The sequence below is a fragment of the Rhinolophus sinicus genome, linkage group LG14 (genome assembly GCF_036562045.2).
Source record: "Rhinolophus sinicus isolate RSC01 linkage group LG14, ASM3656204v1, whole genome shotgun sequence".
NCBI classification, from domain to species: Eukaryota; Metazoa; Chordata; class Mammalia; order Chiroptera; family Rhinolophidae; genus Rhinolophus; species Rhinolophus sinicus.
The window spans coordinates 53,657,451-53,680,943 of record NC_133763.1 but is presented as its reverse complement, the minus strand read 5'-3'; the positions used below and the strand labels follow the sequence as shown (position 1 = coordinate 53,680,943).

The window sequence follows — 23,493 nt, the reverse complement described above, 5'->3', positions numbered from 1 at the left end:
CCGCTCCCACCAGCGTTGAGCCCTCTGCATGCCCCACCTGCAACGCGGGAGGTAGACAAAAACGTGAGAGGCCTTCACAGAAGGCTCCAGCAGGAGCCAAAGACCAGGGCACGTAGACACAGCAGCCAGCAGGTGGGAACAGCCCACGTGGCCGTGGACAGATGAGTGGATCAACAAAGTGTGGTCTGTACAGACGATGGAATATTTATTATTCAGCCTTAAAAAGGGAGGAAACTCTGATGCGTGCTGCAACGTGGAGGAATCTTGAGGACATTATGCTGGGTGAAAAAAGCCAGTCAGACAAATATTGCGTGATTTCACCTGTATGCAGTGCCCAGAGTAGACAAATTCAGAGACAAGAAGTTAGATAGAGGTTACCAGGGGCTGGGGGTGGGGAGCTACCGTGTAAAGGGTATAGTTTCTGTTTGGGTTGATGAGAAAGTTCTGGAAATGGATAGTGATGATGGTGCCCAATATGGTGAATGTACTTGAATTGGACACCTAAAAATGGTTAAAATGGTCAATTTTGTTTTATGTGTATTTTACCACAATTTTCGTAAAAAAGGAGACTGGGCCCAGGCTGGCCTGTGCCTCTAGGTTCTCTCCGGACATGCTCCCCCTTCCCCCCATGCAAGTGAGGGTTCCACCGGTGGGGTTCAGAGGGCCCGTTACAAAAGCTATGAACAAAATTAAGTAATTTCTTTGTAAGCAAGGAGAGCGGGATCTCAGTGGGGAAAGACAGACCGGAGTGTACAGGCCCGGCTGCCCTTTGCGTTAAATAGGGAAAGGTCGTACATTGTACCTGCATTGTCTATTTCTGGGACAATACACAGAAAATTCAGAGGTCTGATGGCTGCTGGGGAGTCGGGAAGGGAGAAACCCTTGGCCTGTACCTCGTGCCTCCGAACTGTGTCATTGTGTAAATTGCACAATTGTTCGAGTGTGACTGTCTTTGGAACACATTTTAGGGCACCTGTGGAGGTACCGGCGCAGGGCCCCACCCGGATGTTCTGATTACGGAGGTGGGGGAGGCGGCACGCGCGGCGCGGGGACAGCCTTGTCCCGGAGCTCGCTGGTGCGGCGCGCGCCGCACGTCCGCGCACCTTATCGCACCGCGCCTCCCGGAGGCTCCTTATCTCGGCTTGCAGATGACGAAGCTGACGTGCAGACGTCTCTCCACCCCGGCCTGGCTCGCACACGGGTCCGCGTCGTCGCCTCCCGGGCCCAGAGCCCCGGCCACGCCCTCCCGCCAGCCAGGGCTCTCGGCTCTCGGGCGCCAATCGCAGGCGGCCGGCGGCCCTGTCCCCGGGGAGCGGGTGGGCAGGCGTCGGTTTGCAGAATAAAGCTGCTTTGGGCTGGAGGACGACCTTGGACTCACGAGTGTGCGTGTGCATGCGTGTGCGTGAGGGTCAGGTGTATCTATAATTGTGGGCATCTGTTGTATGAGCGTGTGCTTGTGGCCTGCGGACTCCTTGTGTGGGACGGTTAGGGTGTTGCGTGTGCTCGCGTGGAATGCGGGTGTTTGTGGAATGGGGGTGCCTACATGTGTCCCAGCGCTGGGGCTCTGTGTCGCCCCGATTTCCCCCTCATCCACAAGGCCCAGGCTCCCCACGTGCCCCTCTGTTCTGAACACACCTCCATCAGGCCTGACGCTTTATTTATTTATTCCTGTCTCTCCCCTGTCTGGGCAGGAACCTGACCTTGGTGACCTCACACCCTCAGAGGCCACATGGGCAGGGGGTAGGGGGTGGAGGCTCGTTCCATGCAGGTGTCTCTGTGGGGGGACAGGCCAGCCTGCCAGCGGCTCTCTGTGTGTCTCTGAGGGCAGCAGCGTTTATGGGGATGGGGAGAGACCTTACCTGAGAAGCTGGAGTCACCTGTGCTGTTTGTGACCTGTTGTCCTTCTCGGGTCTTCTCACCTACAGGCCTCCTGTTCAGGGCTGCCTAACCCTGTGACAAAGTGCACATTCTCCTACATGGTCACTTGTGACCCCAGGGTCAGCCAGACTGCTTCTCCAATTTGATATCAGGCCAAAGCTTCTGTCCCTCGGCTGGATAGGACAGGGGCCTCTTTGAGGCACCAAGTCCCAGTTGGCCCCTGGGAACTTGAACTTCTGGGATTCTTGTCCTCTCGGCTGGTCCTGGAATCAGTTCACAATTTACGGGGCCAACCGTAAACATGTCCCTCTCCAGTCCCCAAGCACAAGTCCCCAGTCCCTGAAGTCTGTCATGTCCCCTCTGGCTGTAACTGTTGTCCGTCTTCCTTCATTCTGCCTTCTGTGTAGAGAGCCTAGGACCTCAAGCTCACCCCCCTTGGGAAGTCCTTCCGACTATCTAGACTCTTGGTTCTCTAACCAGAATCTCAGCCTTCTCCCATCTCTGTCACCAAAACCATCATGAGAAGGAAATGGACCTTATAGCTCGGGTCCCGGAGCCACACTCTCTGGGCCTGAATCCCAGCTCCACCCAGACAAGCAGGGTTCCATCAGGAAACTGAGGACAGGACTTTCTCAAACTGGATAATTTGAGGAGTGTTTCATAACAGGGTTATACACAAAGGTTACCCTAGATGGGGTAATGGCGGTCTTAGGTACCCTCAGGGGCCCAGGGGATAGGGAGAGAATGGTTTCTCAGATCTGGAGGGAGAGGGATGCTGGCAGGAGCTGGGACACACAGCAACCTTGCAGGGGGCAGGAGCAGGTAGATGCCCAGCCTCCCTTTCCTCCGTCTCCTTCTCTGTCAGGGCCCTTCTCCACCAGCCAAGCCCTACAGAAGCCTCCTGGTCCCTGGGCAGAGTGGAGAAGGGTAGAGAAAGGATCTTCGGGGCAACCGAAGATGCCCGGCTCACTTTGCTCACCCCAGTTCCCTCATCCTTGAAAGCAGCTATTAACCCTCCGTTCCTTCTATGTTGTGATGGTAAAGGGAGGGGATGCACACGAGGCATGAAGGGGGACAGACCCCACTGCATGCCTCCTGATTTTAGCGATTAATTGGCTTCTCAAACTTAGCTGAGGTAAAGCGGAGACCGTGAATGTTTGCCCCGCAAACCATGTCTCCCCCTTTCTGGGTGAGTGGCCGACCACGTATCCAGCTGCGCAAGCCAGGCTCCTCAGGCAATCCTTGAGGAGATGGAAACCTCCAGCTCCCTCTGCCCACATCTCTCTGTCTTTTCTGTCTTTCCAGCCTGTCTGCTCTTCAAAATTCATCTCAGATCTGTCCCCCTCTCTCCATCTCCACCGCCACTATGCCAGTCCATCACCTCCCACTGGATCACACCTAAAACCCCTCACAGGTCACCCTGCACCTACTGTCTATTCTCCACCCACCAGCCAGAGGGACCTAGTGCATCCCCTGGATCATGTCACTCCCCTGGGTAAACCCAGTGCCCTCCGAGGCCCTGCCGGGGTCTCTGATTTCCAGGGACCATGCCCCTCCCCTCCAGACACATGGCCTCGCTTCAGGCTTCAGTGTTCCCTCTCCTTAGCACCAGGCTCCTTCCGTCCTCAGGGTGTTGGCATATGTTTCCAACCCCACGGAAAACTCCTTGCTCCAAATTGTCCCCACCGGTCCCTTTTCATCCTTCCAATTTCAGCTTAAATATGACCACATCAGAGAGGCCTTCCCTGACCACCTCATCTCAAAGCCTTTTCCCTCCTTTCTCCCCCCTGGCTTCTCTGTTCTCATGGTCTCCATTCTAAACTTTCGCAGTTTGTACTGACGGACTGATTTGTTTGCTACTTGTTTGTAGTTGGTCTCCCCACCATATTGTAAACTCCACAGAAGGACAAAGGCTCTGCCTGTTTCGCTCACCACTGTGTCCTCGGGACCCAGCACAGTAAGTAGGTGCTGCATAAATATTGGAGCGTGGTCAGTGAGCAAATGGCAGCCAAGGTTAGGGTGACGGTGATGCTATCAGAGCCCTTCCAGAGAACCCCACCACACTGTCACTGTGCTCCCCACCCCTGTCCTCCGGCTGTAGCCCTTACCCCAAAAGCCCGCTTCCCAGAGCCGTCTGGGGCTAACTTCAGTACGGGCAAAGAAAAAGGGGCCATGTCACTGGCAAAAAAAATCTCTGTTCAGGTTGATGACCAGACAGTATGAATGGATTTAAAATTTATCAGGAAAAATGGATGAGAGAGGAGGAATGCCAGAAGACGGGGGAAGAGAGCCAGTAGGTCTGGGGGAGGGACTCTGTGTGGGGCCAGGGGCGGCCTACTGGGTGTGTCCCTTTTCTTCTCTCTGGCTCCCTTAGATAAGACAGCAGTTGTGTCACCCTCTCCCCCTCTCTGCGCAGTCCAGGCAGCCCACTCCTGCAGCCCCATTCCTGCACTTGAAAGCATGTCAATCCAGAACAAGAACACACAAGCACAGCAACTTTGGACATGGGTCTCTAAACCCCGCAGGGACTTAACAAAATCCATCCTGACTGGGGCTCCAGGAGGTAAGGAGGGTCCCCAGCAGCCAGTGAAGGGAGGGGGAAGATGAGGGTGGAAATCAGGAGTAGAGACGAGGGTGCAAAAGATGCATGTCTGCTGCTGGCTAGGAGGGATTTGGGGGGCCTTTGTGTTCATCGGGGTTGAGTTATGGACTCTGGTCCGGGCCTCTTTTCCCAGCCCCTGGAGGCAGGGCAGAGGGGAGCCTGCAAATGGGGGCCACGGGACATTCCCGTGATTCCTGGACTCTGACCCCTTGGCTTCCAATGACAGAGGAGACACTGGTTGACATTTTAACCAGTCGGCAGAACTGGCCCCCGCCCAGCCAGGCCTCATGCCTCTGACAGCCCGACACTGGAGCAGACCACCCGCGGCAGGCAGGCGTGCGGTGGCATGGAGGGTACGCTGCAGCGGCTCCCCTGGGCTGGGCCAAGCCACAGGGACCCCAAGTCCTGGGGTAGCACTGAAGGGGCTGAGGATACTCAGAGGAGGGGGTGAAGGAGCCAGCACCTGGAAGGAGAAAACAGGGACTTAAGGAAAGGGAACTGGCTGATACTGGGCCTGGATAATGAGGGGTCACTGTGGACTAGATATCCAGGGGGGCTGAGGCTGAGGGAGGCCAGCGGCTGAAGGGCAAGAAGTCAGGGGTTGTGAGGGATCAGATAGCTAAACGGTCAAGAACTTGCTCCCAGAGTTAGGCCTGGATGTGAATCCCATCTCTGTTACTTAGGAGCTATATGCTATTGGGCAACGTGTTTAATCTTTCTCGGCCTCAGTTTCCTTATCTGTATAATGGGGATCATTATAGAGCAGGTAACAATCCCTGCTTCCTGGGATCCTCGTGACCACATCAGATAATATATGCACAATGGCCAGCTCAGCTCACAAGGACCAGGAAGCCGAGGGAAGGGGTACAGGGCTTGTGAGGTGAAAGGCAGGGAGCAGAGGCAGGTGCCCATGTAGCCCCTTCTCCTGCAGGCCCAGCGGGGTACCTGCGACGGGCCAGCGTGGCGCAGCTGAGCCAGGAGCTGGGCACTGCCTTCTTCCAGCGGCAGCAGCTGTCGGCGGCGATGGCAGACACCTTCCTGGAGCACCTGTGTCTGCTGGACATTGACTCGGAGCCCCTGGCAGCTCGCAGCACCAGCATCATTGCCACCATCGGTAAGCGCCCTCCGCGCCCGCCCGCAGCCTCGTGGCGCCCGTGCTGTTTCTCAGGGTGCTTCCTCGTCTTTTGTCTCCTTTGAGACTTGTCTGTACTTAACGGAGTCATTCATTCAGCAAATATTTGCTGAGCACTTGGTAGATAAGGTTTTGAGCCCTGGGAGTGGATCAGTGAACTAGACAAAGATCCCTACCCTTGGGAAGCTGACAATCTAGCCGGGTGGGACAATAGATAATACACACAATAAATTATTGAGTGTGCTAGGAAGCGATAAGTACCCTACTATGGGAGAACAGAACAACAGAGCATGGTGAGGGGCACCAGGGGTGCCAGGGCAGGAGGCAGTCTGCAGATCTGAGGAGAGTCAGGCGAGCCATTACTGAGAAAACCAGACCTGAGCAAAGACTGAGCAAAGATGAAAGAATGAGCCATGCACGCATCTGGGGAAGAGAATTCCAGGCAGAGGGAACAGTGAGCACAGAGGCCCTACGTCAAGGAGGCGGGCATGGCTAGCAACCATCAAAGGGAAGAGTAGCAGAAATGAAGAGATTTGGGGGGAGGGGAAGACCATGTAGGGAGACTACTGTGTTTTGAGCTGGGGGGTGGGGGTGGGGAAGACAGGCTCTTCCTGATGCTTAATAGACCCATGCTGGCGGCTGTATTAAAAATAGATTGGAGGTGGGGGTGGGGACAAGGGCAGAAGCCGCTCCTGCAGTATTTCTGCCTCAGACCAGGTGGTGGCAGTGCAGGGGGTGAGAAGTGGTCCGATTCTGAATGTATTGATTTGGAAGGTAGAGCTGACAGGATTTATTTCCTGATGGATTGGATGTGGGGTGGGGTGAGGGTGATTCCAAGGTTGAGGAACTAGAAGGATGCATTATCAAAGCAGCAGGAAAGACTGGTGGACAGGTCGGGGGCTGGGGGGAGAGGAAATCAGGGGTTCAGTTGGGGGCAAGCCGACTGCATATTAGACTGTGGTACGGAGTAGGCGATCAGATACACAGCTCTGGGCTTGGGAGAGAGGTCTCACTTGGAGATATAAATTGTTGGCATATAGATGGTACTCAAAGCCATGAGACCAGCTGAGACCACCAACGGAATGAAGGTGAAATGACAGTGAAGAGAATGGGACATCTAATGTTCAGGGGAGGGGGGCAGAGAGGCTAAGGAGAGCCAGGGAGGCAGGAGTGACTGAGAAAAGTGGTGTCCCGAAGCCAAAGAGGTTCATCAAGGACATGTGCCCAGTGCTGCACATGGGACAGCTAAGATGAGGACTGAGAATTGACCATTAGATTTAGCAAAGACACAGATTCTCGGTGCCCTTGACAAGAACAGATGCAGTGGAGAGCTGGGGGCCAACGCCGACTGAAGTGGGTACAGAGGAGAATAGGGCGTGGGGAACTGGAGGCAGCAAGGACAGGTAACTCTTACAATGAGTTTTGCTGCAAAGGAGAGCAAAGAAATGGGACTGGGGGTGGCCGGCTAGCTCAGGTGGTTACAGCTTGGTGCTTTTAACAACAAGGTCATCCGTTCGATCCCCACATGGGCCACTGCGAGCTGCGCCCTCCACAACTAGATTGAAAAAACTATTTGGCTGGAGTTGATGGGCCCTGGAAAAACACACTTAAGAAAAAAAAGAAATAGGACTGGAGTTGGAGGGGAAACTGGGATTTAGATAATTTTTTTATGATGAAGAAGGAACAGCAGTGTTCCATGCTGATAAGAATGATCCGATAAGAAGGAAGACATTAATGTCTGAAAATGGCAGAATCTGTCTCTGAGCAGGCGAGCCGGAGACCTAGTGCACAAATGGAAGAACTGGCTTAGGAGGGGCCGCAGGGCCCCTCAACTTAACTCTCCTCAGTCAATAGGAGGCCCATCAGCTCTGCAGCCCGGAACCCCAAATGCCCTACCTGCCCCCATCCCGATATACCCCCCTCATAATCTGGGGTTACCCTCACACAGCCCACGCCCCTCCAAGCCTCCCTTCCACCGCAGCGCTGCCTCCGCAAGGAGGCACGTGTTGGCTGGAGAGGGGAACGGAGTTTCTGACCCGTGAGCAGGGGTTGCTTCAGATAATAAGGGTCAGGTAGCGTGACCTCTGTGGCGTGCTCGGGTGTCTCTGAGGTTCGGGGAGAAAGTTGTCTAAGCAGCATCTCTGGTTCCAGGGCCGGCGTCTCGCTCTGTGGAGCGCCTCAAAGAGATGATCAAGGCCGGGATGAACATTGCACGACTCAACTTCTCCCACGGCTCGCACGAGGTTCGGGGAGGGGCCGCGGGATGCGGCGGGGCTAGAGGATGCCCGGGGTCCTGGCCACCTTCCCCTGAAATCCCCGCTCGGTTCCGTCCCCAGTACCACGCTGAGTCCATCGCCAACATCCGGGAGGCGGTGGAGAGCTTTGCAGCTTCCCCGCTCAGCTACCGACCGGTGGCCATCGCTCTGGACACCAAAGGACCCGAGATTCGCACCGGGATCCTGCAGGGGGTGAGAGGCGGGGGTCCAGCAGGGGGCGGCAGGGCGCAGAGGCAAGTGCTCTGGGGGCGGAGCGTGGGGAGGAGCCGAACACGGGACTTGTGGCTCCGCCCCCAGGGCCCAGAGGCGGAAGTGGAGCTGGTGAAGGGCTCCCAGGTGCTGGTGACCGTGGACCCGGCGTTCCGGACGCGGGGAGACGCGCACACCGTGTGGGTGGACTACCCCAACATCACCCAGGTCGTGCCGGTGGGGGGCCACATCTACGTTGACGACGGGCTCATCTCCCTGGCGGTCAAGAGAATCGGTGCGGACTCGCCTGGCGCCCCGGCCGCGTGCAGAGCTGGGCTCGCCTCTCCCCTCCGGCTCCCACATTCGCCCGGTAGACCCACCACACTCGGCCGGGGCCGCCGTCCTTCCCACCCGTCCCAGGAGCCCCTGGCATCCAGACTGCTGGGCTCACCCAGGCTTGGGGCTGGGCGGGCGGGGTAGTCGTTTCTTGCACAGACATCCGCCGTGAGCTTATTCAGTGCGGAGCCCAGGCCGAGGGCCGAGGCACGAACAGGACGTGGTTCCTGATCTCTTGAGGATCCAAGCCCCTGTTCCCTCTGCCGTGACTCTGCGCCCCACCTCAGCCCTGGCTTAGGCTGGCTCTTTCCACGCCTGCAGGCCCAGAAGGGCTGGAGACCGAGGTGGAGAACGGCGGCGTCCTGGGCAGCCGGAAGGGCGTGAACTTGCCGGGCGTCCAGGTGGACCTGCCCGGGCTGTCCGAGCAAGATGCCCGAGACCTGCGCTTCGGGGTGGAGCATGGCGTGGACATCGTCTTTGCCTCCTTTGTGCGGAAAGCCAGCGACGTGGCTGCCGTCAGGGCTGCTCTCGGGCCGGAAGGACAGGCCATCAAGATCATTAGCAAAATTGAGAACCACGAAGGCGTGAAGAAGTGAGGCTTGGCCTTTGTCCCCATCAGGCCCTTAACCAGCCCCATCGTCCCTCTTCTCCCATCTCCTGTCCCTGGCATCTCCTGGCTTTTCTCCAGCCCTGACTCCCCAACTGCCCAGGTTTGATGAAATCCTGGAGGTGAGCGACGGCATCATGGTGGCACGGGGCGACCTGGGTATCGAGATCCCAGCTGAGAAGGTTTTCCTGGCTCAGAAGATGATGATTGGACGTTGCAACTTGGCGGGCAAGCCAGTTGTCTGTGCCACACAGGTCTGGAGTGAGCCTGGAGAGGGCAGGGGCACTCTGGGTTTGGGGACACCTGAGGGTGAATACCTGCACCTTAGGTCTATAGCCCGTTTTGCTGTCCAGTGTTTGCTCCTCAAACAGTGAGGTTAAGAAGAGATACTGTGACCCTCATTTTCAGATGAAGGGGCTGAACTGCCAGGAGAACAGACTTGGTGACTGGCGGGGCTTTCAGGGCGCTCTGAGGGCCTGGATTTCAGAGAAGTAGCTGGGCAGGGTCCCTCATCAGAGTGTGACTCCTGCAATTCTGACCTGCACGTGTCCCCCAGATGCTGGAGAGCATGGTTACCAAGCCGCGGCCCACGCGGGCAGAGACCAGTGACGTGGCTAATGCCGTGCTGGACGGGGCCGACTGCATCATGCTGTCAGGGGAGACCGCCAAGGGCAGCTTTCCCGTGGAGGCCGTGATGATGCAGCACGCGGTAGGAGCTCAGAGTGCCAGGCGGATGGGCCGCACGGCCACCCCCCAGCCAGCCCCTGGGGCCCCTGCCCAGGCTGACCGCATGCTGCCTGCAGATTGCCCGGGAGGCAGAGGCCGCCGTGTACCACCGGCAGCTGTTTGAGGAGCTGCGCCGGGCAGCCCCCCTGAGTCGTGATCCCACAGAAGTCACCGCCATCGGTGCTGTAGAGGCTGCCTTCAAGTGCTGTGCTGCTGCCATCATCGTGCTGACCAAGACTGGCCGGTGAGGGGGACACCGGGGACCCTAAGATGGACCTCTGGGTCAGGGGCAGGCTGGGATGGGCCCCAGGCTCGGGCTTTGTCTTGTCGTCAGAGATGAAGAATATTGATTTGGGACATGAGGAGGGGTAGCTATGGGACCTGGATGCCAGGAGGGGCAGGTCTGGGAGCACACCAGGAATTGTGCCAGGGAGCCCCAGGTGGGTGGAGGGGGAAGATGGCATCACTGGGAACGTGGGCTTCCAGGCCATGTGGGCTCCTAGGGCTCAGAAGCAAGTCCTCTGCATTTCACCCCCAAAACCTTACGCTGCTGAGGTGTTGCGGATGGGCCCAGAAGGTCTGAGTTCAAATATTTGCTCTGAAATGACACCCTGGGTGTCACCCAGGCTCTAAAGCTTCCTCCGTTTCCTCACAGGGTTGTGAGAAGCAGACATTTGTAAGTGAAGTACCGTATAATGGCACCTTCTCAGAGCGGTTTTGTTTCTCAAGGAGGTTTTTCCTTCCTATCTCATTTGATATATGAGTTATTATCTCCTATCTTCCTTGTGTGGTGAGAAAAGCAGGCATTCTTATACCCACTTTATAGGTGAGGAAAACCAAGGCCCAGAGAAAAATGATGCTTGTTGGTGACGCCTGGAACCAGAACCTAGCTCTGGTTTCCTGGGTCAGCGCTCTTTCACGGTTCCAGGCTGACCTTCTCCACCTCCCTCAGCTCAGCCCAGCTCCTGTGTCGGTACCGACCCCGGGCAGTGGTCATTGCTGTCACCCGCTCTGCCCAGGCTGCCCGCCAGGCCCACCTATGCCGAGGAGTCTTCCCCTTGCTCTACCGTGAGCCTCCAGAGGCCGTCTGGGCAGACGACGTGGATCGCCGGGTCCAGTTCGGCATTGAAAGCGGTGAGCCGCCCAGAAGTCCTCCCCACCCCACCCCCGGATTAGGATCACGAGCCCCCCAACCCACTGCTCACACCCACCCGAAGGGCCTTGCCTCTCTCCTCTGGTCCCAGATTTTCTCTGTGGGGCTCACTAAGACTCAGAGATGTTTTGGCCTCCATGGGACGTGCTGAGGGAGGAGGGCAGAGAGAGAGGCCAGGGCCGTCCCTAAGAAGTCAGCCCAGCTGCTGCCTGCACCAGGTGGCTAGAGCCTGGCGTGACATAAGGCGCAGGAGGCGAAAGGGGAAAGGGGACCCGGGACCCAGTCCCCTTAGAGCAGCTGAAACATCAATCTAGTTTACAACTGGCTCTGAGCATACCTCACCTCTTCCTATCGGCATAGCAACCCAGGTGGACAGACTTGCTGCTTAGCAACACAGCCCATGCCACCCACCGACACACCTGCAGCTCTAATACACTGCAGTGGTCAGACTCCCCGTGGTGCCACCTGTGGCAGGCACCGCGCAGCATGCCTCAGGCCCCTCGTTCCCTACAGGGTGGCGTTGAGGAGGTAGACGGTGGTGGCTGGGTCTCATCACAGGGCTGGCTCGGGTCCCTCAGCAGCTGATTGCGCCTTCTTTCCTTCCCCCAGGAAAGCTCCGTGGCTTCCTCCGTGTTGGGGACCTGGTGATTGTGGTGACAGGCTGGCGACCTGGTTCTGGCTATACCAACATCATGCGGGTGCTAAGCATATCCTGAGAGGCCCCTCTCCCTCTGACCCAGCCGGCTCTGGACCCCCTCCCTCCTCCCGGGTCCCTCCACCCCATGTCCTCTGTCTGTCTTCTGTACTCCCAGTGCTACCTGCCCGAGGCCACATCTGCCGCCTGCCCCGTTCCAGGGCCCCTTCCCCTCTCCATGTCAGGCAGGCCCCGACAGGCTGTGCATTAGTTAAGCACTGGCCACCCCGCAGTACCAGTCATGCAACACCTGTGCCCGGTGCTCTCAGCTGACCCTAACATGCTGCGAGCCTTGAATCCCAGCTTACGGGTTAGTGCTAGGTCCCCAGGCTTCCCACACCGGGGGTGGGGGACTCATGTGCAGTATCTACAAAATCACCATTTTAGAAATAGTTCACATCCATGAGTCTGACATTCTCATATGTGGCCCTCATGGTAATCCAGCCATCTCCTGAGGAGTGCCACCTCTTCCTTCATTGTAACAAAGTGACATCAAAGCACCACCTTCTGGGGAAGCCAGAGGAGGTGGGTGCTGGGAGCACTGACAGCCTGGCGCGCTCATCTTACCGCTGTCGTCATGACCCCTCCCTGGCCGCTCTCGGGGCCACCTCATGCCTTGCTGGGTGAGATGCCCTGCTGTCTCCTGCGCCCAAAAATTCCTTCCTGCCCACTTTGTTCCCACACACAAACCAGGAGCCAAAACGAGTGTCTCTACTTTCTTTTTAAACCAGCTGTTTGGAAGTAATGATTAAACTTCTCCCACACTCCCAGAACCCCAGAACTCCCCACCCAGGAGAAAAGGGTCCTGGCCCCACATTCTTGGATGCTGCAGAGTAGACATGGAGACAGGGGTGGGGTAAGGGGTTTCTCTTGTCCCTGAGAAGGCAGAGGTGCTGGCTAGCCTAGCCTTCCCCAGGCTCAGACACTAGGGGCCCTCCCCCTACTCCTGCACCTACAGCAAACTCAGTAGGAAAAAACCCCTAAAAGAAAGAAGAGCCCTTCCCGCTCCGGTGGCCCTTCCTGTCGCTACCTAGATAGGGAGAGGGCCCCACTGCTGCCAGTGGAGTTGAGCAAGGACCACAGTAGCTGGTATGGGGGAGCCCTGCCCCTTCCTGTCTCCCTACTGGGAGAGGAATGGATAAAGGGATGGGTGAATAAAGTGAATTGGTAACAAAACTAGCAAATGAATAAGTACAGTTATTAAATGATTGAATAAATATGAATAAATAAATCAGGAAGGGAGGAAGAAAAAAAATGCCATGTAAGGATTCAGCCACTTGCCCCCAACTTGGGGGGATCTAAGCTGGCACACTAAATAAGGAGGTGCCAATCATCCCTTAGCTTCAAGGGGGACACCAGTGGGCAGGGACCCATGGAGGAGGTGGCTCCCAGTTTACAGAGAGACAGTTCTGCCACAGAGACAGACAGCACAGGGAACTTGTCAGGAGTCGTGTGTTCCCACTCGGGGGACGGGGGTATAGACAGGGAGAGCCCACACGTGGCAGTGAAGGTGGGTGCCCACATTGAGGACCCACGACATCTGTTCACAGCAATAGGGGCACGAGGTCATTGGCAGTGCCCGGCTATGCTAGGGGGACAGGAAGGTAACCATGCCAGGCAGAACCTGTAGGGTCACGGGAAACAGACATCTAGTTACTTGGCAGTGATGGCAGTGGCAAGTACTTGTGCTTAGTAAGGTGGGATTATGGGCCCGGGCCTGCACCTGGCAGGACCATGGCCAGGGAAGACCTTCGTCCAAGGGCCTAGTCACTCCGACTTGGCAGTGGGGATGTGCGGTGCCTGGCAGTGCCTTGCACGGTGACGTGGTAGCTTGGATGGATGGGTGAATGGGTCAGGAGGCTGTGGGGTGCCTGAGCTGAGGGCAGGACCCTCTTCTTGGCAGTGCAGGGAGATGCTCCCATAGGGCAGTGCTTCAGGCCTGCCCCAAGAGGCGTCTGCCCTTGGGCACACATTACTGCACCCGAGAGCTTGCCTAAGGGTTTCACATGTTGGCAGAGAGCTGGGGGCCCCGGGGGGTGGTTGGCTCAGGCGCTGGTGGCCTGGGGGACTGGGCCGTCCCTGGAGGCTTGACCAGGAGCCCTGAGGGGGGCAGGCGTTCACTTCCCGACCCCTTCCGTCCAGGAGAGCCATCACCTGCTGCCCGCTGGGGCAGAGAGGGTTGGGACGCGGACAGTGGGCGGCCCCGAGGTCCTAGTCGCCGGCCTCCTCCTCCTGGGGGGGGGCCCAGCAGGGACACCTGGGAGCGCCCAGCCCTGGACAGGCTGGCGTGGAGGGTTCGGGCAGGGGGGGCAGGCAGGCGGGAGGTGGATGCCCATGGCCCCTGGGCCAGCAGAGGGCCAGCTCGGACAGGCACCAGTGGGGAGGCTGGGGAGCCTGCGGAGCGTCGAGCGGAGCGAGCAAGGAAGGTGGCTGGAGAGTCAGGGGAGAGGGGCTGGGGGCCCCGCTGGTGGGTCAGCGCAATGGCCACACTGGAGGTCATGGCTGCTGCCTGCAGGGGCGCGTGCACCAGTGGCTCCCACAGCACCGGCTTGCCGCTGAGCCGGGCTCCTGTGCCTGGGGCCAGGCCCCGCACGCCCCGAGCCATGTCCCTGTCGTGCTGTACCAAGTGCTGCTCCACGGTGCCCCCGCCGCTGCCCGGACTCGGCTCAGAGCGCTTCCGCTGCAGCATGGAGCTCTTCTTGCCTGGAGGTTGTCCCGGGAAGGAAACCAAGAAAACATATCAAAAAATGTGAGGGCCAAGGGATGGCGGCGGGGTGGGAGGTGGGGTTGGAGGAAGAGGGTCAGGGCCTGAGAGTATGTGTCAGAGAGGGTGAGTGTCAGGGACTTGGGGAAGGAGGGCTTGGGGCAGTGTCCAGGACTAGGAGACGCTGAGACAAGGACGGTGAGCGGCTGGTGAAAGGCCTCCTGGGGGCATGTGCGGGGCTGGGTGGGCCGGGGTGTGACACAAGCACTGCGCCTGGGCCCTGGGGCGCTGGGGCTTCTTGCCATGCCCGTGGCTGAGGGCCCGGCGGGGCAGGCGGGGCAGGCGGGGCAGGCGGCGGGCCTCACCTATGCGGTGCAGCCGGTCCATGGCCACCGTCTCAAAGGCCCGGCGCATCATGGGGTACTCCTCCAGCACAGCGTTGAAATGGTCCACGCTGAGTGAGTAGAGGCGGCAGTAGGTGTCAGCCCGCACGCTGGCTGTGCGCCGGCCCCGCGTCAGCAGGCAGATCTCTGCCGGAATTGGAGGGAGGCCTTCAGAACCACTGTCCCCAGAACCCCCTCTCACGGGGCCTGCAGCCACTGACCCAGCTTCCCCGGGCTCCTCCCCAGATGGGAGAAGCAAAGGGTGACCCACGCAGGGTCCCTAACTGCTCTGCTCACTCCAACTTAAAGCCGACAAACAGCTCAGTCTTGCTGGTCCCTGGAGTCCTAGTTAATCCCACGCCACTTTGATTCCCACCGCACTGCTCTATCCCAAGGGGTAGGCCTGGGGCAGCGCCCTCTGTGTACCCCTCCCCTCCCGCTCCTTTGAATGAACACCAAGGCCAACCCAGGAGGAGAAAAGCAGTGCCAAAGGGCAAAGGGCAATACCACAGGGACTCCAGAGGGTGGTGGGTGGCTTAGGGACAGATTACGTGAGGCTCAAGTCACTTAGTACAGCAGCTGCAGAACTGCCCCACTGCCACGGGCTGGGTCCCTGAGTCACACCACCGGGGAGCCACCAGGCTCACGCTTCTGCTTCTTTCCTCTGTCCCTCATCTCAGGCGCGTCACCGCGAGTGGGTTCTAAGAGGCTCAGTGGCCCAGAATGGACAACCTGCCTGTGTGCGTTGGAATCTCTTAAGAAGCATCTTAAAAATACCGAGCTCCAGGCCCAGGGACCCTGATGATGAGCCGGGCAGAGGCTGGAACTCTGTGATTCTCCCCTGATCCAGAGGAGCAGCTGCCCTTCGTCCTCTGCTCATCCCCCCACCCTCCCTGAGGCCCGCTGACCCCCGAAGTAGGATCCGTCAGTGAGGCGGGTGTCCCGGGCGCCGCGTGCCAGCACACTGAGCAGCCCATGCTGGATGAAGTACATCTTCCTGCCCACGGAGCCCTCACGCACCACGAGGTCCCCCGGCTGGAAGACCTCAAAGCGCAGCTTGGTGAGCACGGCCGTCACGAAGCTGGGGTCGGCGTGGGCGAACAGCGGCATGTGGGCCACCAGGCCGCGGCAGGTGAAGTTAATGATCTCCTGGGCAGGGGAGGGGCCTGTCAGGCAGGCTGTGCCCCCTGCTCCAAGGGACCCCCCCCATTGAGCTCATCTGTCTCCAGAGGCCCCACCCCTGGGGTCATGATCCGCAAGGATGGGGCTGCTTCAGTGGCCCTGGGACCGTCCCCCAGCTCCTGCCTTCAGGGCTCTCCATGCGCCCTCGAAGGGCCATCCCCCAAAACAGAGATCCCTGCAGCCCCTCCCCATGTATATTTCATGCCCAAAAGCCCTTCAAGAAAGACCCTAGCCCGTAAAAGGCCCCCAAAGGCCTGGCCTCCCATGGGGCCCCTCCCCCGATGGCGGCCAGGAAGCCCAGGGCCCCCCCAGCCCACCTCCCGCAGCGGCTCGCTCAGCTCGCCCAGGATGCTGTCCTCGTCGAACATCTTGCCCTGGTAGCGGTGCTCGTAGTACTCGTGGATGCGCTGCCGGGTGTCGGCCGGCAGCTTGTGGAAGGACATGTACTGCTCCACCTGCTTGTACTGGAGGGAGGGCCAGCCCAGCCATGGCCGCCGGCAGCAGCGGAGGTGGGTGTGTACGGAGGAAGGTCACAGACATGGGCCAGACCCAGACGGGGGAGGGAGACAAGGGGACACACGGGGCCACAGCAGGGCATAAGGATAAGGGAGGGACAAGGAGGACACAAGGCACAGGCACAGGAAAGCCCAGAGGGCCGTGTCCCAGGACAGGGGCACAGGTCCAAACAAGGAAAAGGTGCACAGGGGCAAGGAAGGACAGAGACCCAACATGGGCGCGCGTCAGAAGGGGCCTCCGGGGGAGCCGCCCGCCCCAGCAGCCCTCCGTGCCCACCCCTTCCTCCTCCTGCCCCTGCTCACCTTCTCCTGGTACTGGCGCCGGGAGGAGTCCAGGGACTGGATGAGGGCGGTGGCGTGGCCGATGAACATGGCGTAGCAGGTGGCGCCCACAATCATGCTGAGCATGGTGAGCCAGACGTCGGGCATGCCCACGGGCGCCTGCTGCCCGTAGCCAATGCACAGCATGTGGCTCATGGCCTTGAACAGGGCGTGGGAATACTGGCGGCCCCACGAGTGGTTCTGGGGGGCAAAGTATTGCACAGCTGGGCAGAGGGCCCTCCGAGCCTCATCCTCCTGCCCCCTCTTCTCTCTTAGTCCTGCTGCCTCCCCCTTTGCTTCCGACCCGCCTCCTAAGAGGCACTTAAGTTGGTTCTGGGGGGCCCCTGAGGCAGAAGGGGCCGCTTTTGCAGCTTGGGGGCCTCAGTTTCTGCCTAGGTTTCCTTCCCTGTCTGCTCCCACCGACACACAGACACTTGCTCGGGGTCTCTTTCCCTGCTCCTCTTACTTCCCACCTCTTCACTCCGGTCTTCTCTCTTGGTCATCTCTCCATCCTCTCCCACCTCCTGCCCCCTGCGGTCCTCCTGCTGCTCCAGCAGGAGAGCCCTTAGCAGGCCCAGGAGGCAGCGCCGTGGGGAGTTCTCACCGCCATGTGGTTGATGGACACCCAGCAGTCGGGTGGGAAGTCCTGCAGCATGGGGACCAGGAACTGCAGGCAGCCGTCCCAGTGACACAGCAGGAGCATCATCCCAATGAGGTTGAAGATGCGAATCACAGCACTGGCCAGGTCATAGGTCATGTGAAAGATCTGTGGGGTCCGAGGGAGGGCCGCTGTGGACAGGGACCCTCCCTGCCCGGCCCCCTCCGTTCCCAGCCTTGCAAATTCTCTTTGAATGTCTCTCTAGCCCCAGCCCCATGAGTTTAAACAACGTGGCCATGATTTGTACAGCACACATATGTAGCTGATACGAAGTGGGTCGTGTTACTACTCTCATCTTATAGACGGGAAATCACTGCCAGTCATGTGGCCAGAATCACACAGTAAGCATCACAGCAGAAACTCAAAAAGGTCTGCTGTGCAAGCTGCCCAGGTGGAGCCTGGAAAAGAGGAGGGGGCATTTCACAGTATAATGTCCCCAGGGCATGTGTAGAAGAATTAATGTCAGCAGCCCGCTTCCCCTCCAATAATAATTGTTATAGGTAATTTGCTGAGAACGTAAACCATGTGCCGGCACCGTTCTAAGTGCTTAACTCCTCTAATCCTTATATTATAACCTTATCATATGCAAGTATATTTAACATTCTTATCTTGTGGAAGAGGAAACCAAGTCTCTCTAGTAAACAGTAAAACTGGGATCTGACCACAGGCAATGAGACTGCAGGACCCACGCTTGAACCATTCAACTCTGCTGCCCTGAAAGCCTAGCTTCTTCCACACCCTGCGATTCCTGGCCCCCCTCCCACATCTTCCTCCCAGAGTCCAACTGACCTTCAAGTATTTGCCCAGCAGCTGTGCTCCGTGCTGCACCACCGCGGTCGCCTTGGGTCCCCACCCCCGGAACCCTCATTCTGTTCCTGCTTCTCCCCCAGCAACTTTGGAGACAGCCACCCTCAGAAGCCCCACCTGCCCAGGAGTCCCCCGAGCCCCCCCACAGCGCAGTCCGGGAGGGGGTCCGCGAGCCCCCCTGCCCACCTCCCTGCCCCACCTCCTCCCACTGATGGATATAGCGGATGAGGCGGGAGAGGCGGAGCAGCCGCAGGAGGCTGAGGATCTTGGTGAAGCGCACGATTCGCAGGGCTCGCGCTGTTTTGTAGACCTCGGCGTCCAGTCGCGGCTCCAGCTCCACTACCAGGAAGATGTAATCCACAGGGATGGAGGAGATGAGGTCAACCAGGAACCAGGTGCGCAGGTAGCGTGTGCGGATGGCCTGTGGTGCCAGCAGGATCTCGGCGCCTTCCTCCACCACGATGCCCGTGCGGAAGTTGAGCACCAGATCCAGCAGGAAGAACGTGTCAGACAGGACGTTGAAGACGATCCAAGGTGGGGAGTTCTCCTCCTTGAAGAAGGTGATGCCCACGGGTAGCACGATGAGGTTTCCCACCATCAACAGGAGCATGATCAGGTCCCAGTAAAACCTAAAGTGGGTGTGGAACGGGCAGTGAGACCACAGTGATATTTCACCAGCCACTAGACTGACAGCAGATGGTCTGACCCGGCCAAGAGTGGCAAAGATGCAGCATACGGGACTGACCACTTACAGCTGGTGGGAGTGGACATTGGACCACCATTTGGGAAAAGAGTTTGGTATTATCTAGTAAAGAGAAACATTGTACTCCCAGCAATTCCATTCGCTGGAGGAGGTATATACCGGAATAGCAGTGTTAAATCCGGAAACAACCTGAGTGTCCGTCAGTAGAAAACTGTAGATAAATGAGATATAATGCATCTGATCTATTCATGCCCCTGTATGCTATGCAACTGTGAAAGCATCCAACTGCAGCCACATTCCACAGTATGTATGACTCTCACATACTTAATGTTGTGCAAAAGAAGCAAGAAACAAAAGCATACACATCGGATGATTTCACTTGTACAAAGTTCAAAAGCAGCCAAACTCAAGTGCATAATTTAGGGAGTCACAGAAAAATGGTAAAACTATAAAGAGTAAGAAAATGAGTGCCATAAAAGTTATAATAGTAGGTGTGGGAAAGGAATGTGAAGGCAGCAGGGAGCTTATAGGGTACCTGCTCTTGACCTAGATAGTTGTTACATTGTTATTTGAGAGTGTGCTTTAGAATTACTCTTTCAAATATATATATATATATATATATATATATATATATATATATATATATATATATATATTTACATAATATATATATATATTTCAAATATAATGTATATACATAATATATATATATAACATATATCTCAATCATATGGTCCACTCTATATTATACCATTCTCTCCATATCTACTATGTATGTATATATATATATATACACTATGTATCTATATATATATACTATATATCTGTTATGTATATAACCCCTATTATCTCTACCCTTAATATATACATATATATCTTAATATATATGTAATACCCTTACTATATATATGATATATGTCACTATTATTAAATATTTTTAAAGTTAAAAATCAAGCTCCCTGTGCTAATCTCACAGGGTTGTTGAAAAAATATGCACTGAGACAATGGCTGTGACAGTTCTGTACAAGCACTAGCTGGTGGTGTGACTCACCCACTCTATTCCGAGACTCCTTAAGAGGTTGCTGCTCCCCCATCTCAGCTATCTGCCCATTCCTGGTGTAGTACTTCACCCCCTTCCCAGCCTTCCCCACCCCCACTCACTTCCCCAACCAGTCGGACCCATGGTTCTTGTTTCTCTGCTGGGATCTGCTCTACTGTGTCCCAGGCTGGGGGTGGCCTGTCCTGCCTCCCATCTAAACTGAGCTTTTCAGGGATGCTGCACCCCACTCCACAGCACCTCAGACAGGGCTGCCCATGGAGAAGCTCCATAGGAGATCCTGCCCGCAGCTAGGCTTGAAGCTCCGCCCTCCTTTCCTCTCCTGTCCTCCCTGTGCCCACTGGGACTCTGGCTGAGCCCAGGCAAGGGCATGAGCAGGGGAGAGCCACACTGCTGTGGTGGAAGCTGTGGAAAGAACAGGTCAGGAAGGAGCTAGGTGAAGCCCTCATTCAGAACAAACAAACAAACAAAAAACACCGGACAATTTGAGGGTCCCAATTAACTATGATGGTTTTATTTCCAGGACGCAGCTAATCACATCACTGACCCAGGACCCAGCCCCTCTGACTGTAAAATCAATTCTTTCAGCCCCCGAAAGAAGCTTGGTGGTCCCCAAGTCCAGGCCTCCAGACAGCCCCTCAGACTAAGTGCTTTCAATCAACCAAAAAAAAAAAAAAAAAATCCTCGACCCCCTCTTCCTCTCCCACCTGGGCCACTGGAGAAATCCTGTACTGTGCGCTGGGAGAGGAACGGGAAAGAGGGTTCGCCTAGACATAGAGCAACTTCACTGCCAGCTCACAGGCAGGCACAAGCCTGGCGGGTGATGCAGTGGAGAGCACAGATAAGAAGCACCATAATGAGGGAGAGACATGGCTTCTGGGGGGTACATCAGAGGGTGAAATGGGGGAGGGGAGGGAGATCCACAGGAGACTGGAAAAGGGGCATGGTGAGGTGGGAATGAGGCAGTAAAGGAGATGGGAATGGAAGAAATAATGGGAGAAAGGAACATTTAGGGAATGTGGAAGTCTGTGGATTCAAGACGATGTCTAGGTCTCCAATTGTATTTCCAGACTCCTGATTCACGCCTCATCCCTTCGGCTCATTTCGCTGCCCGGGCGGGTTAGGTGCTTTACACATGTCCTTGCCTCACCCAAAAGCTGTCCTTCATTTCCCGCAAGGACAGGATTGCTCTCCTCCCCTAGCGACCTTGATGTAGAGGTACAGCCTGATGGGGACTATGAAATGGCCCTGCCCTCACTCTCAGTGCCTTTTCTCTGATAGTCACCTGGGCGGTGGCCGTGCCCCCGCGTTGCTGCCTCAATCGCTGAGCCACAGCCATGCCCCGCTGCATCCCGCCTTCAGCACCAGGGACAGCGACCAGACTGCTGTCAGAACACCCCCACTTCCCCAGGGTCCCTCTTTTTCCCGGTAGCCTGCCTTGAAGTAGGCAGGTGCTAGGGGTGGGAATAGGGGGTAGGGTGAGTAGAAGATAGCGGAGCTCGGTTTCTCCATCAGGCTGACCGCGAGCCTTGGAATATGCCATAATTTCCCAGGTCCCCAGCAAGCAGTACTGGAGGACGCAAGGATCCCTAACTCCAGTAGTCCCTGTGGTCCAGGTGGAGTGCCGGGTTCCTGAAACGGGAAATCCAGGTCTCCGGCGTCTGCTTGTCCCTTCCGGCGCCCCCAGCCTGAGAAGTCATTGAGAATTCCCAGGCTAGGCTGGTGGAAGTGACTCTCTCGCCCCACCCGGGAACCCCTCGGCCGGAAATGAAGTGACCGTGGAGGGTGAGGCGGGCCCGGTCCCGGTGCCGCGGCCGTGGGGGTGGGATCTGCGTCCCCCGCCCTCCTTGCCGGGCCCCCAGTACCGGAAGTCGCTGTAGGGGTGGATAATCCAGGCCCCCGCTGACTTGACCCGCTCCTGCTCGATTTCCACTGCTCTGTGGCTACCGAACACGCGAAGGCAGAACTTGTTGACCGTGGGCTGGAGCAGCGTGCCGAGCTGCCTCCTCTTGGACTCGAGTCCGGATCCGGACCCGGGGATCGGACCCGAGGTCGCAGTCGTAGGCGCCGGGGCAACGGGAGGCACCGCCTCCAGTCCAGGGGTCGCCCGGTCGCCGGCCCCCGTCGTCGGCCTCGGCTCCGCCTCCATGACGCCCCACGGCTTACACGCTTGGCTTCCTAGACCCGGCCGCGGCCATCCGGGACCCCCGGCCCCTCCCGGAGTCGGAGCCCGCGCAGCCCCGCGGGCTCGGAGCGGAGGCGTAGTCGGCTGGGAACTGCCAGCGTGCCGGGCAGAGGGGGTGTGGTGACAGATTCCCCCGCGGGCGACGGGCGGGTTGCGCTGCGCCCCCTGGCGAGGGCAGCGCGAAAGCTGGGCAGGGCAGACGGGGGCGGGGCTGTCCGAGAGCCTTCCCTGGAGGAGGCGGAGCCAATGAAGCCGGTACCGGGAGGGACTCCGGGGCGGGCGTGGCTTAGCGAATAGCGGCGGTTGTCCAAGAGTAGGAGGAGACCCCGGGGAAACGCTGCAGGAACAACGGAGAGGGCGTGGCCTAGAGTTGACGGGCTTTTATTCATAGAGTGCCAGGGAGGTGGGGACGCCTCCAAATGGCGGGAAAACCGGAAGGTGGTTGTGGCTTGTGAGACCAAGGAGGGCGATGGATTGGGGACCAATGGAAGAGGTGGGGAATGGCTTTTGAGATTCTTCTCCCCCACTCTCTCTCCTGGACTTCCTGCATTCCACTTTCTTTCTCTCCACACTCTAAGCATATTGCTTTCTTCTGTTCTCCATGCTGTTCACCCTGGTATTTCCCTTTCCGAGTTCACTCTGCGAACCTTCAAATGCAACTCTGCCCGTCTCTGAGTGGACCCTGAGGACACAACAGTTGGTTCAGATCTCATGTCCTCTAGGAAACTTAGAGACACGTTTCCCAGGTAGGACCTAGCCTAGAGCTTTCTAACCACTTTTTTCACAAGGCTGCCCTTAGCTGTTTACAGGCCTTTCTCTCCCACTAGACTGTGAAGCTCTAAAGAACAGGAGCCGGACACCTGGCACAGTGCGGACACATAGTGGACACTCAGTAAATGCTTGTTGAATGATCTGGGAAAGTGTACTTGGAGGAGGAAGTGGACTCGCCACTGTCCTCTCAGCGCCTTCACGACCCTTCCTCTTTTATTTTAGGGAACATTTCCTAAACCATTTCTGGCTAAGTGATCTAATCTCCATCTGACAATCCTTCATCCCAGCTCCCCTGATAGTCTGACTTTAATAGACTTATCCTCAGGCTCTTCTTCATTTCCCTTTCTATTTCTCAGTCCCTTCTATAGCGTCTCTCATTGCCCAGTTTGTCTCAAGGTCTTCTCTTTCCTCTTCTTTTTTTCAATGCAATAAACTTACACTTCTTATATTGTGTGTAAGTACGTAACATACCGTTCTCAAGTGATCTCCACTTTTTCAGCACCCGATTCTACATCCCTCCATCTCAAACCTTTCCTTCACGGCCGTGCCCCGACCCCACACGTGCATAGCTTTTGTTTAGGAAAAAAGGCGGGAGTCCCTCTTTGCTGTGGGTA

The 23,493-nt window shown here is 57.2% G+C and overlaps 2 protein-coding genes across 5 annotated transcripts; one reads left to right on the top strand and one right to left on the bottom strand.

The window, feature by feature from the left end:
- The first annotated feature begins 3,741 nt into the window (after window positions 1-3,741).
- On the top strand, window positions 3,742-12,777 carry PKLR (pyruvate kinase L/R). Of its 4 annotated transcripts, none has more exons than XM_074318876.1 (12): window positions 3,742-3,835; window positions 4,295-4,441; window positions 5,412-5,594; window positions 7,764-7,855; window positions 7,949-8,080; window positions 8,186-8,372; window positions 8,735-9,005; window positions 9,124-9,274; window positions 9,577-9,729; window positions 9,824-9,990; window positions 10,699-10,880; window positions 11,509-12,777. In XM_074318876.1, the coding sequence occupies exons 2-12, from the start codon at window positions 4,339-4,341 to the stop codon at window positions 11,613-11,615; spliced, it is 1,728 nt and encodes a 575-aa protein (XP_074174977.1). In that variant the 5' UTR covers window positions 3,742-3,835; window positions 4,295-4,338; the 3' UTR covers window positions 11,616-12,777. The 4 variants fall into 4 exon arrangements, with proteins under 4 accessions (XP_074174977.1, XP_074174978.1, XP_074174976.1 ...); XM_074318875.1 differs by lacking the exon at window positions 3,742-3,835 and adding an exon at window positions 4,707-4,882 and having other exon boundaries at window positions 4,318-4,441; XM_074318877.1 differs by lacking the exon at window positions 3,742-3,835 and having other exon boundaries at window positions 4,281-4,441.
- On the bottom strand, window positions 12,297-22,249 carry HCN3 (hyperpolarization activated cyclic nucleotide gated potassium channel 3). Its single transcript, XM_019711837.2, has 8 exons — window positions 21,789-22,249; window positions 18,363-18,792; window positions 17,303-17,464; window positions 16,681-16,899; window positions 16,180-16,326; window positions 15,589-15,829; window positions 14,663-14,827; window positions 12,297-14,296 (listed from the first exon to the last, which is right to left on the bottom strand). Exons 1-8 carry the CDS (start codon window positions 22,070-22,072, stop codon window positions 13,596-13,598), a joined length of 2,349 nt encoding a protein of 782 aa, XP_019567396.2. The 5' UTR covers window positions 22,073-22,249; the 3' UTR covers window positions 12,297-13,595.
- Between the last annotated feature and the right edge of the window lie 1,244 nt (window positions 22,250-23,493).

Excerpts from the sequence above, each read along its gene's own strand:
- PKLR (XM_074318875.1), top strand. The coding sequence starts at position 4,768 with ATGCCTCTGACAGCCCGACACTGGAGCAGACCACCCGCGGCAGGCAGG. Across the intron at positions 8,081-8,185 it reads GCACCGGGATCCTGCAGGGG|GGCCCAGAGGCGGAAGTGGA; the intron begins GTGAGAGGCGGG and ends CTCCGCCCCCAG. Across the intron at positions 9,730-9,823 it reads CCGTGATGATGCAGCACGCG|ATTGCCCGGGAGGCAGAGGC; the intron begins GTAGGAGCTCAG and ends TGCTGCCTGCAG.
- HCN3 (XM_019711837.2), bottom strand. The coding sequence starts at position 22,072 with ATGGAGGCGGAGCCGAGGCCGACGACGGGGGCCGGCGACCGGGCGACC. Across the intron at positions 16,327-16,680 it reads GGCGCCAGTACCAGGAGAAG|TACAAGCAGGTGGAGCAGTA; the intron begins GTGAGCAGGGGC and ends CCCTCCCTCCAG. Across the intron at positions 14,828-15,588 it reads TGACGGATCCTACTTCGGGG|AGATCTGCCTGCTGACGCGG; the intron begins GTCAGCGGGCCT and ends CAATTCCGGCAG.